Consider the following 15395-nt stretch of genomic DNA (forward strand, 5'->3'; position numbering starts at 1 on the left):
TACGTTGAATGCCGACATTATACATTTCAAACTGAATATGTCAACATCCTAACCCATTTAACATTACAGTGTCAACGTACTGAATGTCGCCATAGTAACTACTTCGCTTTGGCATATATTCTGTCTTCTGAAAGTGGGCACACATGGTGATGTCACACTCACTGCCTGACACCAGGCCTCGCTGTTTTACTGTGAGAGGATGAGCACACGTGAATAAGACACATAGGAGGGCTGTGGGTGGAGCTATGGGGATTATGTGACAGAGACAAGAAGTAGGGTATCCTGCTGAATGGCATGCAGACTTGATGACAGGTAGACCCGGCTTCAACCTGTGTCTGACCCAGGATACTGAACACTTGATGACATCATTTACAAGCGTTTCTGAGATCGCCTTTTAGGCATGACTCTGGTCGTGTATGACCCGGGTGTGCCTTTTAAGCTGGGTACACACTGGAGCGATGTCGGCCGATTTGAAGAAATTGAAGCACCCAGAGGAAACTCACATGAACACCTCAATACTATTAGGCAGTGATGCTATCCACTGTGCCACCTACCCTTAGCCATGCTTGCCTACCTGACCCTCTCCATGAGGGAGAAAATGCTCTGTTCCTGGACTTTCCTGGTAATGTATGATTGCCATCACCTGTGGTGAGCTAGTTAATTGATAAGAAAGGTGTTTCACCACAGGTGATGGCAATCATACATTACCAGGAAAGTCCAGGAACAGAGCATTTTCTCCCTCATGGAGAGGGTCAGGTAGGCAAGTATGCCCTTAGCTTATCATATGGAGAATAAACCTAAAAGTAGTGCCCTTTTTGCTGTATTTTATTTATTTTTGGTTAAATTTCCGTTTCTAACCTTTTGTGTATCACTACTCATTTCATAATGCTCAAACGACGTATTTAACATTCTTTGTGCTGTTCTTGACCCCTTGCAGGAAGCAATTGTCCTTTGCACGGCTCACTTCCTGAGCACTATCTGCACAGCCTCCTGTGTATCCTCATAAATTCATATAACATTTAAGACACATTCTCCAGCCCATTTAAGGAATGTAAAAAGTGAATTTATGGTAACAAACTATGATATATGGATTTTCTATAATTTGCTTTAACCCCCCCCCCCCCCTCCCCCATAAAAAATACAAAAACAGGCTAAATAAGCATCTGTGTGGTGAGAGTGGCCCCAGCCAGCTATAGGTCATTAATTGTCTATATAAATAGATACTGTATGATGGAATTTATACAGACCGCAAGGTACAGTACGTAAACCTGTAAATGTGTAAAATCACAAGGAGAACATTTTTTCCCCCAACATATATTTTAACAGGAAATAATGTAGTATGATTTATCAGCAGCATACAGTCGTTTTGGGTGAAAGCTGCACATTATTACAAATGTCTTGTGTTATCCTAGCGAAATGGAAGCAGGTTGCAAAACCAAAATCCATACACCGAAACATGTAGTCATTATAACATAAATTAGCAAAACAGGCACACGTCGTCAGCTAATACTGTAGTTAATTAGACCACTGTTTGTATGACTGTGTGTACATGTGTGTGACTGGATGTTGTGTGTGTGTGTAACTGTGTTTGTAAGATTGTGTGTTCGTGTATGACTGTATGTGTGTGTGACTATGTGTTTGTATGACTGTGTGTACGTGTGTGACCGTATATGTGTGTGTGACTGTGTGTACATGTGTGTGTGTGTGTGAGACTGTGTTTGTATGACTGTGTGTACGTGTGTGACCGTATATGTGTGTGTGTGTGTGTGTGTGTGTGTGTGTGTGTGTGTGTGTGACTGTGTATTTGTATGACTGTGTGTACGTGTGTGTGAACATATGTGTGTGTGTCTGTGTGTACATGTGTGTGACTGGATGTTGTGTGTGTGTAACTGTGTTTGTAAGATTGTGTGTACGTGTGTGACTGTATGTGTGTGTGACTACGTGTGTGTGACTGTGTTTGTAAGATTGTGTGTGTGTGACTGTGTGTACATGTATATGACTGTGTGTGTGTGGCTGTGTGTTTGTGTGACTGTGTTTGTATGATTGTGTGTACATGTGTGTGACTGTGTGTGTGTGTGACTGTGTATTTGTATGACTGTGTGTACGTGTGTGTCATCATATGTGTGTGTTTGTGAGTTGCATGCTATGTTATTGGACAATGCTGTAAGTGTGTCCTGATGGTTATCACACCGTGATGTAGAACGGGAGTCTGGTTATTAGTGGGGGCTCCTGGGAGGTAACGGGGGTGGCATACTATACCTCCCAACCATCCTGATTTTGGCTGTTCAGTCCCCTTTTTCGGGCACTGTCCCGCTGTCCTACCCGCGGGCCACAGTGCCCTGCGGAGGGTGGTGGGAGTTCTGAAGCCCCTTGTCACTCAGTTCCCAGAACTCCATGCACCAAAATGATAAAATAGGGGGGTTCTCCCTGAACCCTGACCGGTAATGGCCACAGCTGATGCGTGTTCAGCAGGGCCGCGCATGCGTATTAGTCCCGCTGCCACGCCGAGCACACCAGCGGTTGCTAAATAATACATTCCCCCCGGTATAATCGCATATTGTAACTTGATTCTGGTCATTAATATTGCACCCAGATCGCTTTGCAATAATAAATAGGCCCCATAGCCAGATTAAAGGGGGGATGCAGGGCATACTGTAACCCGGGCCCCCCTTTGTCAGGGGGCCCCCTGGCTAGAGCACACTAACATCATTAACTTTCCCTCTTAAGCAGCAGCAGAGCCAGCAGCCAGAATGTGAGCAGGACAGTGGGGGTCATTCCGAGTTGATCGCTCGCTAGCAGTTTTTAGCAGCCGTGCAAATGCATAATCGCCGCCCACCGGGGAGTGTATTTTCGCTTTGCAGAATTTCGAATGCCTGTGCAGCAGAGCGCCTGCAAAAACATTTTGTGCAGAACAAGACCAGCACTGTACTTACTCTTCGTGTGCGTTGATTCTAAATTTGGTGGGTTGGCTTTTGACGTCACACACCCGCCCAGCGTTCGGCCAGCCACGCCTGCGTTTTCCCTGGCACACCTGTGTTTTTCTAAGCACCCCCTGAAAACGGTCAGTTGACACCCAGAAATGCCCCTTTCCGGACAATCTTCTTGCGCCCGCCAGTGCGAATGAAAACGTCGCTAGAACCTGTGCAAAACCACAAAGGCCAGAAATGCCAATTTTTAGCCTGATCGCTGCGCTGCGAACAACGGCAGCTAGCGATCAACTTGAAATGACCCCAAGTATGCAGTGAAGGCATAGACCCAGGAGTATCATGAGCTACCAATAGAGCTATCCGAACAGAGGAGAGATAGGAGGATGGAGAGAGCTGTAAGTGACACAGAGATCCCAGTTTATCCTCTTCCCTACTTGGGTGTCTGAGCCTTGTGTAAACTGTTCTGCAACTAAACCATTTGGGTCTAGAGAGAGAGAGACACACACGCACGCACGCACGCACACACACACACACACACACACACACACACACACACACACACACACACACACAGAGTCCTCCTGTGTCCTGTCCCATTGTGTAAGTAGTACAGAGGCTGCTGCTATTCTTGCAATTGACAAGATAAATTATTTTATTTTTCTATTTGTATTTTAAGGTTAAGTTATCTGAAAATGTTATATAATATTTGTCTTTCAATTAGGCGGAGCTATAAACAGTACTCAGCCATTATTAAAGTATTAGTGTAAAACTAACATACACCATTGGTTTAAATTTAATATACACAATCCATACCTCCCACCATCACCTATTCCAGGAGGGACAACATGCTCTCTACCTGGACTTCCTTCTTAATTTATGATTGCAGTCACCTGTGTTGAAATACCTTTCTTATCAATCAAATACACAGGTGACACCAATCATACTGTATATTAAGTGAGAAGTCCAGGTAGAGAGCATTTTGTCCCTCCTGGAATGGGACATGTTGGGAGGTATGCACAATCTAATATACACCCCCCACCTTCCACCGGGGCCCTCCTGTCTTAAGTGCCTCGGGCATACCCAAGGCTTAATCCGGCCCTGATAGGCCCACAGGTGTTTATGACAGCATCTCTATGACTTTGTGTGACTATATATGTGTGTGACTGTGTGTGTGTGTGTGTGTGTGTGTGTGTGTGTGTGTGTGTGTGTGTGTGTGTGTGATATGGCTGTGTGTTACTGTGTGTATTACTACAGTATATGTGATTATGACTTGTAAGTTGCAGGCCTTAATATTTACCCCATGTGTAAGACTAGTGTATGACTGTATATGTGTGTGTGTGTGTGTGTGTGTGTGTGTGTGTGTGTGTGTGTAACTGTGCGTGTACCCATTATATGGGGGGTATTTAATTGTTTGAAAAGTCAGTTAGGTGTTTGTTTTTTCCTATCTAATAGACACCCAACCGACTTTTCAAACATTTGAATTCCCCCCTATGTGTTTATGAGGGTTCAGTATGATATCCCGATGCACGGGATGCCAGCGGTCAGAATACCGACAGCGGCATCCCGACAGCTCCCTGTAATGTCCCCTAACCCTCCCTTGTGGCTGCCTAAACCTAACCCTCCCCGACGGTGCCTAACCCCATCTCTCCCTGGTTCCGGTATGAATGGTCGACCATGTTATGGTCGACAGTCATTAGGTCGACCACTATTGGTCGACATTGACATGGTCGACATGGCCACATGGTCGACACATGAAAATGGTCGACACATGAAAAGGTCGACATGCGTTTTTTTACTTTTTTGGGTGTCGTTTTTTGCGTAAAGTGACTGTGAACCCCAATCAATGCACCGCGTCCCCTCGCATGGCTCGCTTAGCTCGCCATGCTTCGGGCATGGTGCCTTCGCTCCGCTACCGCTTCGCTCGGCACAGATTACCGTTCCAATCATAGTCCACGTGGATCGTAAAGTATGGAAAAGTTCCCCAAAAGAAAAAAAAAGTTACAAAGTGCATGTCGACCTTTTCATGTGTCGACCATTTTCATGTGTCGACCATGTGTCCATGTCGACCATGTCAATGTTGACCAATAGTGGTCGAACCATAACATGGTCGTCCATCTGAACGGATACCTCTCTCCCTTCCCCGCTGCCTAAACCTAACCCTCCCCGACGGTGCCTAACCCCATCTCTCCCTTCCCCGCTGCCTAAACCTAATTCTCCCCGACGGTGCCTAACCCCATCTCTCCCTCCCCCGCTGCCTAAACCTAACCCTCCCCACTTGGTGCCTAACCCGAACCTCCCCTTCTAAGTGCATAAACCTAACCCTCCCTCCCCGGTACCTAACCCTCACCTTCCTGTCCCTGCACCCCAACCCTAACCCCCTTTCTCATGCCTAAACCTACCCCCCCACCCCATCATGGCAGGACACCAGCGCATCCCACTAGGAAAGCGCTTGGGATACCGGTCGCCTGTCGATATTTTGACGCTGGTATCCTGAGCAGCGGCGGTGTTTAGACTAGAGATGTGCACTTGAAATTTTTCGGGTTTTGTGTTTTGGTTTTGGGTTCGGTTCCGCGGCCGTGTTTTGGGTTCGACCGCGTTTTGGCAAAACCTCACCGAATTTTTTTTGTCGGATTCGGGTGTATTTTGGATTCGGGTGTTTTTTTCCAAAAACACTAAAAAACAGCTTAAATCATAGAATTTGGGGGTCATTTTGATCCCAAAGTATTATTAACCTCAAAAACCATAATTTCCACTCATTTTCAGTCTATTCTGAACACCTCACACCTCACAATATTATTTTTAGTCCTAAAATTTGCACCGAGGTCGCTGGATGACTAAGCTAAGCGACCCTAGTGGCCGACACAAACACCTGGCCCATCTAGGAGTGGCACTGCAGTGTCACGCAGGATGGCCCTTCCAAAAAACACTCCCCAAACAGCACATGACGCAAAGAAAAAAAGAGGCGCAATGAGGTAGCTGTGTGAGTAAGCTAAGCGACCCTAGTGGCCGACACAAACACCTGGCCCATCTAGGAGTGGCACTGCAGTGTCACGCAGGATGGCCCTTCCAAAAAACACTCCCCAAACAGCACATGACGCAAAGAAAAAAAGAGGCGCAATGAGGTAGCTGTGTGAGTAAGCTAAGCGACCCTAGTGGCCGACACAAACACCTGGCCCATCTAGGAGTGGCACTGCAGTGTCACGCAGGATGGCCCTTCCAAAAAACACTCCCCAAACAGCACATGACGCAAAGAAAAAAAGAGTCGCAATGAGGTAGCTGTGTGAGTAAGCTAAGCGACCCTAGTGGCCGACACAAACACCTGGCCCATCTAGGAGTGGCACTGCAGTGTCACGCAGGATGGCCTTTCCAAAAACACTCCCCAAACAGCACATGACGCAAAGAAAAAAAGAGGCGCAATGAGGTAGCTGTGTGAGTAAGCTAAGCGACCCTAGTGGCCGACACAAACACCTGGCCCATCTAGGAGTGGCACTGCAGTGTCACGCAGGATGGCCCTTCCAAAAAACACTCCCCAAACAGCACATGACGCAAAGAAAAAAAGAGGCGCAATGAGGTAGCTGTGTGAGTAAGCTAAGCGACCCTAGTGGCCGACACAAACACCTGGCCCATCTAGGAGTGGCACTGCAGTGTCACGCAGGATGGCCCTTCCAAAAAACACTCCCCAAACAGCACATGACGCAAAGAAAAAAAGAGGCGCAATGAGGTAGCTGTGTGAGTAAGCTAAGCGACCCTAGTGGCCGACACAAACACCTGGCCCATCTAGGAGTGGCACTGCAGTGTCACGCAGGATGGCCCTTCCAAAAAACACTCCCCAAACAGCACATGACGCAAAGAAAAAAAGAGGCGCAATGAGGTAGCTGTGTGAGTAAGCTAAGCGACCCTAGTGGCCGACACAAACACCTGGCCCATCTAGGAGTGGCACTGCAGTGTCACGCAGGATGGCCCTTCCAAAAAACACTCCCCAAACAGCACATGACGCAAAGAAAAAAAGAGGCGCAATGAGGTAGCTGTGTGAGTAAGCTAAGCGACCCTAGTGGCCGACACAAACACCTGGCCCATCTAGGAGTGGCACTGCAGTGTCACGCAGGATGGCCCTTCCAAAAAACACTCCCCAAACAGCACATGACGCAAAGAAAAATGAAAGAAAAAAGAGGTGCACCCACCCTTATGTTGTATAAACAGGACATGCACACTTTAACCAACCCATCATTTCAGTGACAGGGTCTGCCACACGACTGTGACTGAAATGACGGGTTGGTTTGGACCCCCACCGAAAAAGAAGCAATTAATCTCTCCTTGCACAAACTGGCTCTACAGAGGCAAGATGTCCACCTCATCATCATCCTCCGATATATCACCGTGTACATCCCGCTCCTCACAGATTATCAATTCGTCCCCACTGGAATCCACCATCTCAGCTCCCTGTGTACTTTGTGGAGGCAATTGCTGCTGGTCAATGTCTCCACGGAGGAATTGATTATAATTCATTTTAATGAACATCATCTTCTCCACATTTTCTGGAAGTAACCTCGTACGCCGATTGCTGACAAGGTGAGCGGCGGCACTAAACACTCTTTCGGAGTACACACTTGTGGGAGGGCAACTTAGGTAGAATAAAGCCAGTTTGTGCAAGGGCCTCCAAATTGCCTCTTTTTCCTGCCAGTATAAGTACGGACTGTCTGACGTGCCTACTTGGATGCGGTCACTCATATAATCCTCCACCATTCTTTCAATGGGGAGAGAATCATATGCAGTGCCAGTAGACGACATGTCCGTATCCGTAATCGTTGGCAGGTCCTTCAGTCCGGACCAGATGTCAGCATCAGCAGTCGCTCCAGACTGCCCTGCATCACCGCCAGCGGGTGGGCTCGGAATTCTGAGCCTTTTCCTCGCACCCCCAGTTGTGGGAGAATGTGAAGGAGGAGATGTTGACAGGTCGCGTTCCGCTTGACTTGACAATTTTCTCACCAGCAGGTCTTTGAACCCCAGCAGACTTGTGTCTGCCGGAAAGAGAGATCCAAGGTAGGTTTTAAATCTAGGATCGAGCACGGTGGCCAAAATGTAGTGCTCTGATTTCAACAGATTGACCACCCGTGAATCCTTGTTAAGCGAATTAAGGGCTCCATCCACAAGTCCCACATGCCTAGCGGAATCGCTCTGTGTTAGCTCCTCCTTCAATGTCTCCAGCTTCTTCTGCAAAAGCCTGATGAAGGGAATGACCTGACTCAGGCTGGCAGTGTCTGAACTGACTTCACGTGTGGCAAGTTCAAAGGGCAGCAGAACCTTGCACAACGTTGAAATCATTCTCCACTGCGCTTGAGACAGGTACATTCCACCTCCTATATCGTGCTCAATTGTATAGGCTTGAATGGCCTTTTGCTGCTCCTCCAACCTCTGAAGCATATATAGGGTTGAATTCCACCTCGTTACCACTTCTTGCTTCAGATGATGGCAGGGCAGGTTCAGGCGTTTTTGGTGGTGCTCCAGTTTTCTGTACGTGGTGCCTGTACGCCGAAAGTGTCCCACAATTCTTCTGGCCACCGACAGCATCTCTTGCACGCCCCTCTCGTTTTTTAAATAATTCTGCACCACCAAATTCAAGGTATGTGCAAAACATGGGACGTGCTGGAATTTGCCCATATTTAATGCACACACAATATTGCTGGCGTTGTCCGATGCCACAAATCCACAGGAGAGTCCAATTGGGGTAAGCCATTCCGCGATGATCTTCCTCAGTTGCCGTAAGAGGTTTTCAGCTGTGTGCGTATTCTGGAAAGCGGTGATACAAAGCGTAGCCTGCCTAGGAAAGAGTTGGCGTTTGCGAGATGCTGCTACTGGTGCCGCCGCTGCTGTTCTTGCGGCGGGAGTCCATACATCTACCCAGTGGGCTGTCACAGTCATATAGTCCTGACCCTGCCCTGCTCCACTTGTCCACATGTCCGTGGTTAAGTGGACATTGGGTACAACTGCATTTTTTAGGACACTGGTGAGTCTTTTTCTGACGTCCGTGTACATTCTCGGTATCGCCTGCCTAGAGAAGTGGAACCTAGATGGTATTTGGTAACGGGGGCACACTACCTCAAGAAATTGTCTAGTTCCCTGTGAACTAACGGCGGATACCGGACGCACGTCTAACACCAACATAGTTGTCAAGGCCTCAGTTATCCGCTTTGCAACAGGATGACTGCTGTAATATTTCATCTTCCTCGCAAAGGACTGTTGGACAGTCAATTGCTTGGTGGAAGTAGTAAAAGTGGGCTTACGACTTCCCCTCTGGGATGACCATCGACTCCCAGCAGCAACAACAGCAGCGCCAGCAGCAGTAGGCGTTACACGCAAGGATGCATCGGAGGAATCCCAGGCAGGAGAGGACTCGTCAGAATTGCCAGTGACATGGCCTGCAGGACTATTGGCATTCCTGGGGAAGGAGGAAATTGACACTGAGGGAGTTGGTGGGGTGGTTTGCGTGAGCTTGGTTACAAGAGGAAGGGATTTACTGGTCAGTGGACTGCTTCCGCTGTCGCCCAAAGTTTTTGAACTTGTCACTGACTTATGATGAATGCGCTGCAGGTGACGTATAAGGGAGGATGTTCCGAGGTGGTTAACGTCCTTACCCCTACTTATTACAGCTTGACAAAGGCAACACACGGCTTGACAAATGTTGACCGCATTTCTGTTGAAATACTTCCACACCGAAGAGCTGATTTTTTTGGTATTTTCACCAGGCATGTCAATGGCCATATTCCTCCCACGGACAACAGGTGTCTCCCCGGGTGCCTGACTTAAACAAACCACCTCACCATCAGAATCCTCCTTGTCAATTTCCTCCCCAGCGCCAGCAACACCCATATCCTCCTCATCCTGGTGTACTTCAACACTGACATCTTCAATCTGACTATCAGGAACTGGACTGCGGGTGCTCCTTCCAGCACTTGCAGGGGGCGTGCAAATGGTGGAAGGCGCATGCTCTTCACGTCCAGTGTTGGGAAGGTCAGGCATCGCAACCGACACAATTGGACTCTCCTTGTGGATTTGGGATTTCGAAGAACGCACAGTTCTTTGCTGTGCTTTTGCCAGCTTGAGTCTTTTCATTTTTCTAGCGAGAGGCTGAGTGCTTCCATCCTCATGTGAAGCTGAACCACTAGCCATGAACATAGGCCAGGGCCTCAGCCGTTCCTTGCCACTCCGTGTGGTAAATGGCATATTGGCAAGTTTACGCTTCTCCTCCGACGATTTTATTTTAGATTTTTGAGTCCTTTTTTTACTGATATTTGGTGTTTTGGATTTTACATGCTCTGTACTATGACATTGGGCATCGGCCTTGGCAGACGACGTTGCTGGCATTTCATCGTCTCGGCCATGACTAGTGGCAGCAGCTTCAGCACGAGGTGGAAGTCGATCTTGATCTTTCCCTATTTTTGGAACCTCAACATTTTTGTTCTCCATATTTTAATAGGCACAACTAAAAGGCACCTCAGGTAAACAATGGAGATGGATGGATACTAGTATACTTATGGATGACGAGCGACTGCCGACACAGAGGTAGCTACAGCCGTGGACTACCGTACTGTGTCTGCTGCTAATATAGACTGGATGATAATGAGATAAAATTAAAATATATATATATATCACACTAGTACTGCAGCCGGACAGGTATATATTATGTAATGACGGACCTGCTGGACACTGTCTGTCAGCACTGCAGACTCCTAAAGTAAGCTACTAGTATCAAGAAGATAGAAAAAAAAACAAAACCACGGGTAGGTGGTATACAATTATGGATGGACGAGCGACTGCCGACACAGAGGTAGCTACAGCCGTGGACTACCGTACTGTGTCTGCTGCTAATATAGACTGGATGATAATGAGATAAAATTAAAATATATAATTAAAATATATATATATATCACACTAGTACTGCAGCCGGACAGGTATATATTATGTAATGACGGACCTGCTGGACACTGTCTGTCAGCACTGCAGACTCCTAAAGTAAGCTACTAGTATCAAGAAGATAGAAAAAAAAAAAACCACGGGTAGGTGGTATACAATTATGGATGGACGAGCGACTGCCGACACAGAGGTAGCTACAGCCGTGGACTACCGTACTGTGTCTGCTGCTAATATAGACTGGATGATAATGAGATAAAATTAAAATATATATATATATATCACACTAGTACTGCAGCCGGACAGGTATATATTATGTAATGACGGACCTGCTGGACACTGTCTGTCAGCACTGCAGACTCCTAAAGTAAGCTACTAGTATCAAGAAGATAGAAAAAAAAAAAACCACGGGTAGGTGGTATACAATTATGGATGGACGAGTGACTGCCGACACAGAGGTAGCTACAGCCGTGGACTACCGTACTGTGTCTGCTGCTAATATAGACTGGATGATAATGAGATAAAATTAAAATATATATATATATCACACTAGTACTGCAGCCGGACAGGTATATATTATGTAATGACGGACCTGCTGGACACTGTCTGTCAGCACTGCAGACTCCTAAAGTAAGCTACTAGTATCAAGAAGATAGAAAAAAAAAAACCACGGGTAGGTGGTATACAATTATGGATGGACGAGCGACTGCCGACACAGAGGTAGCTACAGCCGTGGACTACCGTACTGTGTTGCTGCTAATATAGAGTGACTGGATGATAATGAGATAAAATTAAAATATATATATATATATATATATATATATCACACTAGTACTGCAGCCGGACAGGTATATATTATGTAATGACGGACCTGCTGGACACTGTCTGCAGAATGCGTTTATAAAAACACCACACGACGAGTGTTTAACTTTTTCAGGCAGACAATCACAATATACTGGTGGTCAGCAGACAATCACAATACTGCTGGTCAGTGGTCACTGGTCAGTCACACTGGCAGTGGCACTCTGGCAGCAAAAGTGTGCACTGTACTTAAAATATGTACTCCTGCTATAACTGCTCCCCAGTCTCCCCCACAATTAAGCTGTGCGAGCAGTGAGCACTCAGCACAGTCAGATAATGATATACAGTATTACATATGATGCAGCACACTGGGCTGAGCACAGATATGGTATGTGACTGTGTCACACTGTGTATCGTTTTTTATCAGGCAGAGAACGGATTAATTAAACTGGTGGTCACTGGTCACACTATCAGCAGCAAGTAGTACTCCTCCTAATAATATGCTCCCCAAAATTTGTGTCTCTCTCTAGTACTCTAGTCACTCTAAACGGAGAGGACGCCAGCCACGTCCTCTCCCTATCAATCTCAATGCACGTGTGAAAATGGCGGCAACGCGCGGCTCCTTAAATAGAATCCGAGTCTCGCGATAGAATCCGAGCCTCGCGAGAATCCGACAGCGGGATGATGACGTTCGGGCGCGCTCGGGTTAACCGAGCAAGGCGGGAGGATCCGAGCCTGCTCGGCCCCGTGTAAAAAAAGCTGAAGTTCGGGCGGGTTCGGATTCCGAGGAACCGAACCCGCTCATCTCTAGTTTAGACCCTGGGCTTGTGGCATCCTTCCGGATGTTAACTGCATCCCATTTATGATTTGTAAGTCGCGGGCTCTAACATTTACTGTGTGTGTGTGTGTGTGTGTGTGTGTGTGTGTGTGTGTGTGTGTGTGTGTGTGTGTGTGTGTGTGACTGCGTGTGTTACTATGCTATATGTGTTTGTGATTTGTAAGTTGCATGACTACGTAAGATAATATTTCAGCAGACCTCGGAGCACTACAATCCCCATCATGTTATATGTGTGTTGTATTTTGATAGTCATATACTTTTATATACACTGTACTGTAAATACTCCTGTTCCGTAAATATTAACTTTTAAAGAAGAAGAATTGATGTTGAGAATTGCATATAATATCCGGAGTATGAGTAATGGCCCTCATTCCGAGTTGTTCGCTCGCAAGGCGATTATAGCAGAGTTACACACGCTAAGCCGCCGCCTACTGGGAGTGAATCTAAACATCTTAAATGTGCGACCGATGTATTCGCAATATTGCGATCAAAACCGAGTTAGCAGTTTCTGAGTAACTCCAGACTTACTCTGCCTGTGCGATCAATTCAGTGCTTTTCGGTCCCGGCTGACGTCATAAACACACCCAGCGTTCGCCCAAGCACTCCCACCGTTTCTCCAGACACGCCTGCGTTTTTTCCGGAAACGGTAGCGTTTCCTGCCACACGCCCCTAAAACGCCGTACATCCGCCCAGTAACACCCATTTCCTGTCAATCACAATGCGTTCTCCGGAGCGACGAAAAAGCCGTGAGTAAAATTACTTTCTTCTTAGTAAAGTTACTTGACGCATGCGCAGTGCGAACATTACGCATGCGCACTAAGAGAATTCTCACTGCGATGCGATGAAAAATACCGAGCGAACAACTCGGAATGAGGGCCAATGTTATTATGTCACTGGTTCATATACTGAAAATTTGGGATGTTTTATGAGCTTATACTTAGAATCTCATTCAACTGGCTGAAGGTATATCAGTCTCACAGGCAATAAAATAATATATATAATAAATTGTAATGTGCATTTCTTTCCTCTTCTTCCCCAGGCATTTGATGGCTTCATCTTCGCTTTCTTTGCGGTGGAAATGGTCTTTAAGATGATCGCATTAGGCATCTTTGGGCAGAAGTGCTACCTGGGAGATACGTGGAACAGGCTGGATTTCTTCATTGTCATGGCTGGGTGAGTAGTAACAATGTGTCCAGCGGAGGACTGGATCCAAACACTGATGAGGAGGTTGGATAAAATGTCAGGATTAGGACTGCTACAGTATATAGCATCAATATACTGGAAGAATCTTTCCAAACATCAAATGAACGTGGTATTCTGTAAAGCTGTACCTTACTCCCACTTGATTTAACTTTTGGGGGCAATTCAGTTAGTACAATATGTGGGTACGCTATTCAATTAATTCACGCACTGCCCACTGCATTGTGTGAGAATGCACTGCATTACTTGTGTTAAGCAGATTTTCCCAAGTGTTGGGTGCAATGTAGTTACGGCAATAGCAGCCAGCCCCAGATCCCCACTAAGGGGGTCATTCCGAGTTGTTCGCTCGTTATTTTTTTTCTCGCAACGGAGCGATTAGTCGCTAATGCGCATGCGCAATGTCCGCAGTGCGACTGCGCCATGTAAATTTGCTATGCAGTTAGGTATTTTACTCACGGCATTACGAGGTTTTTTCTTCGTTCTGGTGATCGTTATGTGATTGACAGGAAGTGGGTGTTTCTGGGCGGAAACAGGCCGTTTTATGGGTGTGTGTGAAAAACGCGGGAGTGGCTGGAGAAACGGAGGAGTGTCTGGGCGAACGCTGGGTGTGTTTGTGACGTCAAACCAGGAACGAAACTGACTGAACTGATCGCACTGGAAGAGTAAGTCTCGAGCTACTCAGAAACTGCTAAGAAGTGTCTATTCGTAATTATGCAAATCTTTCGTTCGCAATTTTGATAAGCTAAGATTCACTCCCAGTAGGCGGCGGCTAAGCGTGTGCAAAGCTGCTAAAAGCAGCTTGCGAGCGAACAACTCGGAATGACCCCCTAAATGCGGATTCTGCCTGCACCCTAGGGGGGAGATGTACTAAGCAGTGAAAAGTGTGGAGAAGTGAGCCAGTGGAGAAGTTGCCCATGGCAACCAATCAGTATTAAAGTAACATTTACAATTTGCATACTGTAAAATTATGCAGAGCAGCTGATTGGTTGCTTGGGCAACTTCTCCACTGGTTCACTTGTCCACTCTTTTCACTGCTTAGTACATCTCCCCCTTGGGGCTAGGCGTGGCCATAGAATAATGCCTGGGAGCTAAATTCCCGCAAATTAATTGTCTTGTCCCATTGTAGTCCAGAAGGATGTGAGAATCGGTCAAACTATGTTCCCAACCCAGACGTATTGAATGTGACATTAGCTGGATCCCTGGGTTGCCTGATATACAGATGGAGCCCTGCTCATCTATCGCTTTAATAGGGTTAATTGAGCCAGGGCAGTCGGACTTAATCCCTTGCTGTAATGACTTAGTCCCCTGCTGTATTGTTCTCTCTGTATTGTATGGCAGCTGAGAACAATAAATGAAAGGCTTATGCTAATAAACCTTGGTACACCTAGGTGCAGCAGAGAAGCCTAGATGATTGTGGCTCCATCTGTAATGTCCTGCAGTGGATGGTATTCATGTGACCGCCGGTCAGCTGACCGACAGTCACATGACCTCCTCCACCAGCCCGACGGCTCACTATCCCGGTGGTCGGCATGCCGACCAACAGGGACTATTTCCACTCGTGGGTGTCCACGACACCCATAGAGTGGGAATAGAACCCGTGGCGACCGCAGGTCGCCACCGAGCCCGCAAGGGGCTTGCTGCACTCGCCCCTCCCCGCCGGGATCCCGGCGTCGGTATGCTGCCGGGATCCCGGCGTCGGTAAGCTGACTGCCGGTCTCCTG

At 47.1% G+C, this 15395-nt stretch overlaps 1 protein-coding gene across 4 annotated transcripts in view; it reads left to right on the forward strand.

Annotated features, from left to right (window-relative positions):
• Positions 1 to 15395, forward strand: part of CACNA1H (calcium voltage-gated channel subunit alpha1 H) — a 638058-nt gene that overhangs the window by 250882 nt on the left and 371781 nt on the right. For all 4 annotated transcript variants that reach the window (XM_063934881.1, XM_063934879.1, XM_063934882.1 and 1 more), the window contains exon 2: positions 13514 to 13647. In XM_063934881.1, coding sequence (XP_063790951.1) covers positions 13553 to 13647 — 95 coding nt within the window. In that variant the 5' untranslated portion in view covers positions 13514 to 13552. The remainder of the gene's footprint in view (positions 1 to 13513; positions 13648 to 15395) is intronic.

Source organism: Pseudophryne corroboree, chromosome 7 (genome assembly GCF_028390025.1).
Source record: "Pseudophryne corroboree isolate aPseCor3 chromosome 7, aPseCor3.hap2, whole genome shotgun sequence".
Lineage (NCBI taxonomy): Eukaryota > Metazoa > Chordata > Amphibia > Anura > Myobatrachidae > Pseudophryne > Pseudophryne corroboree.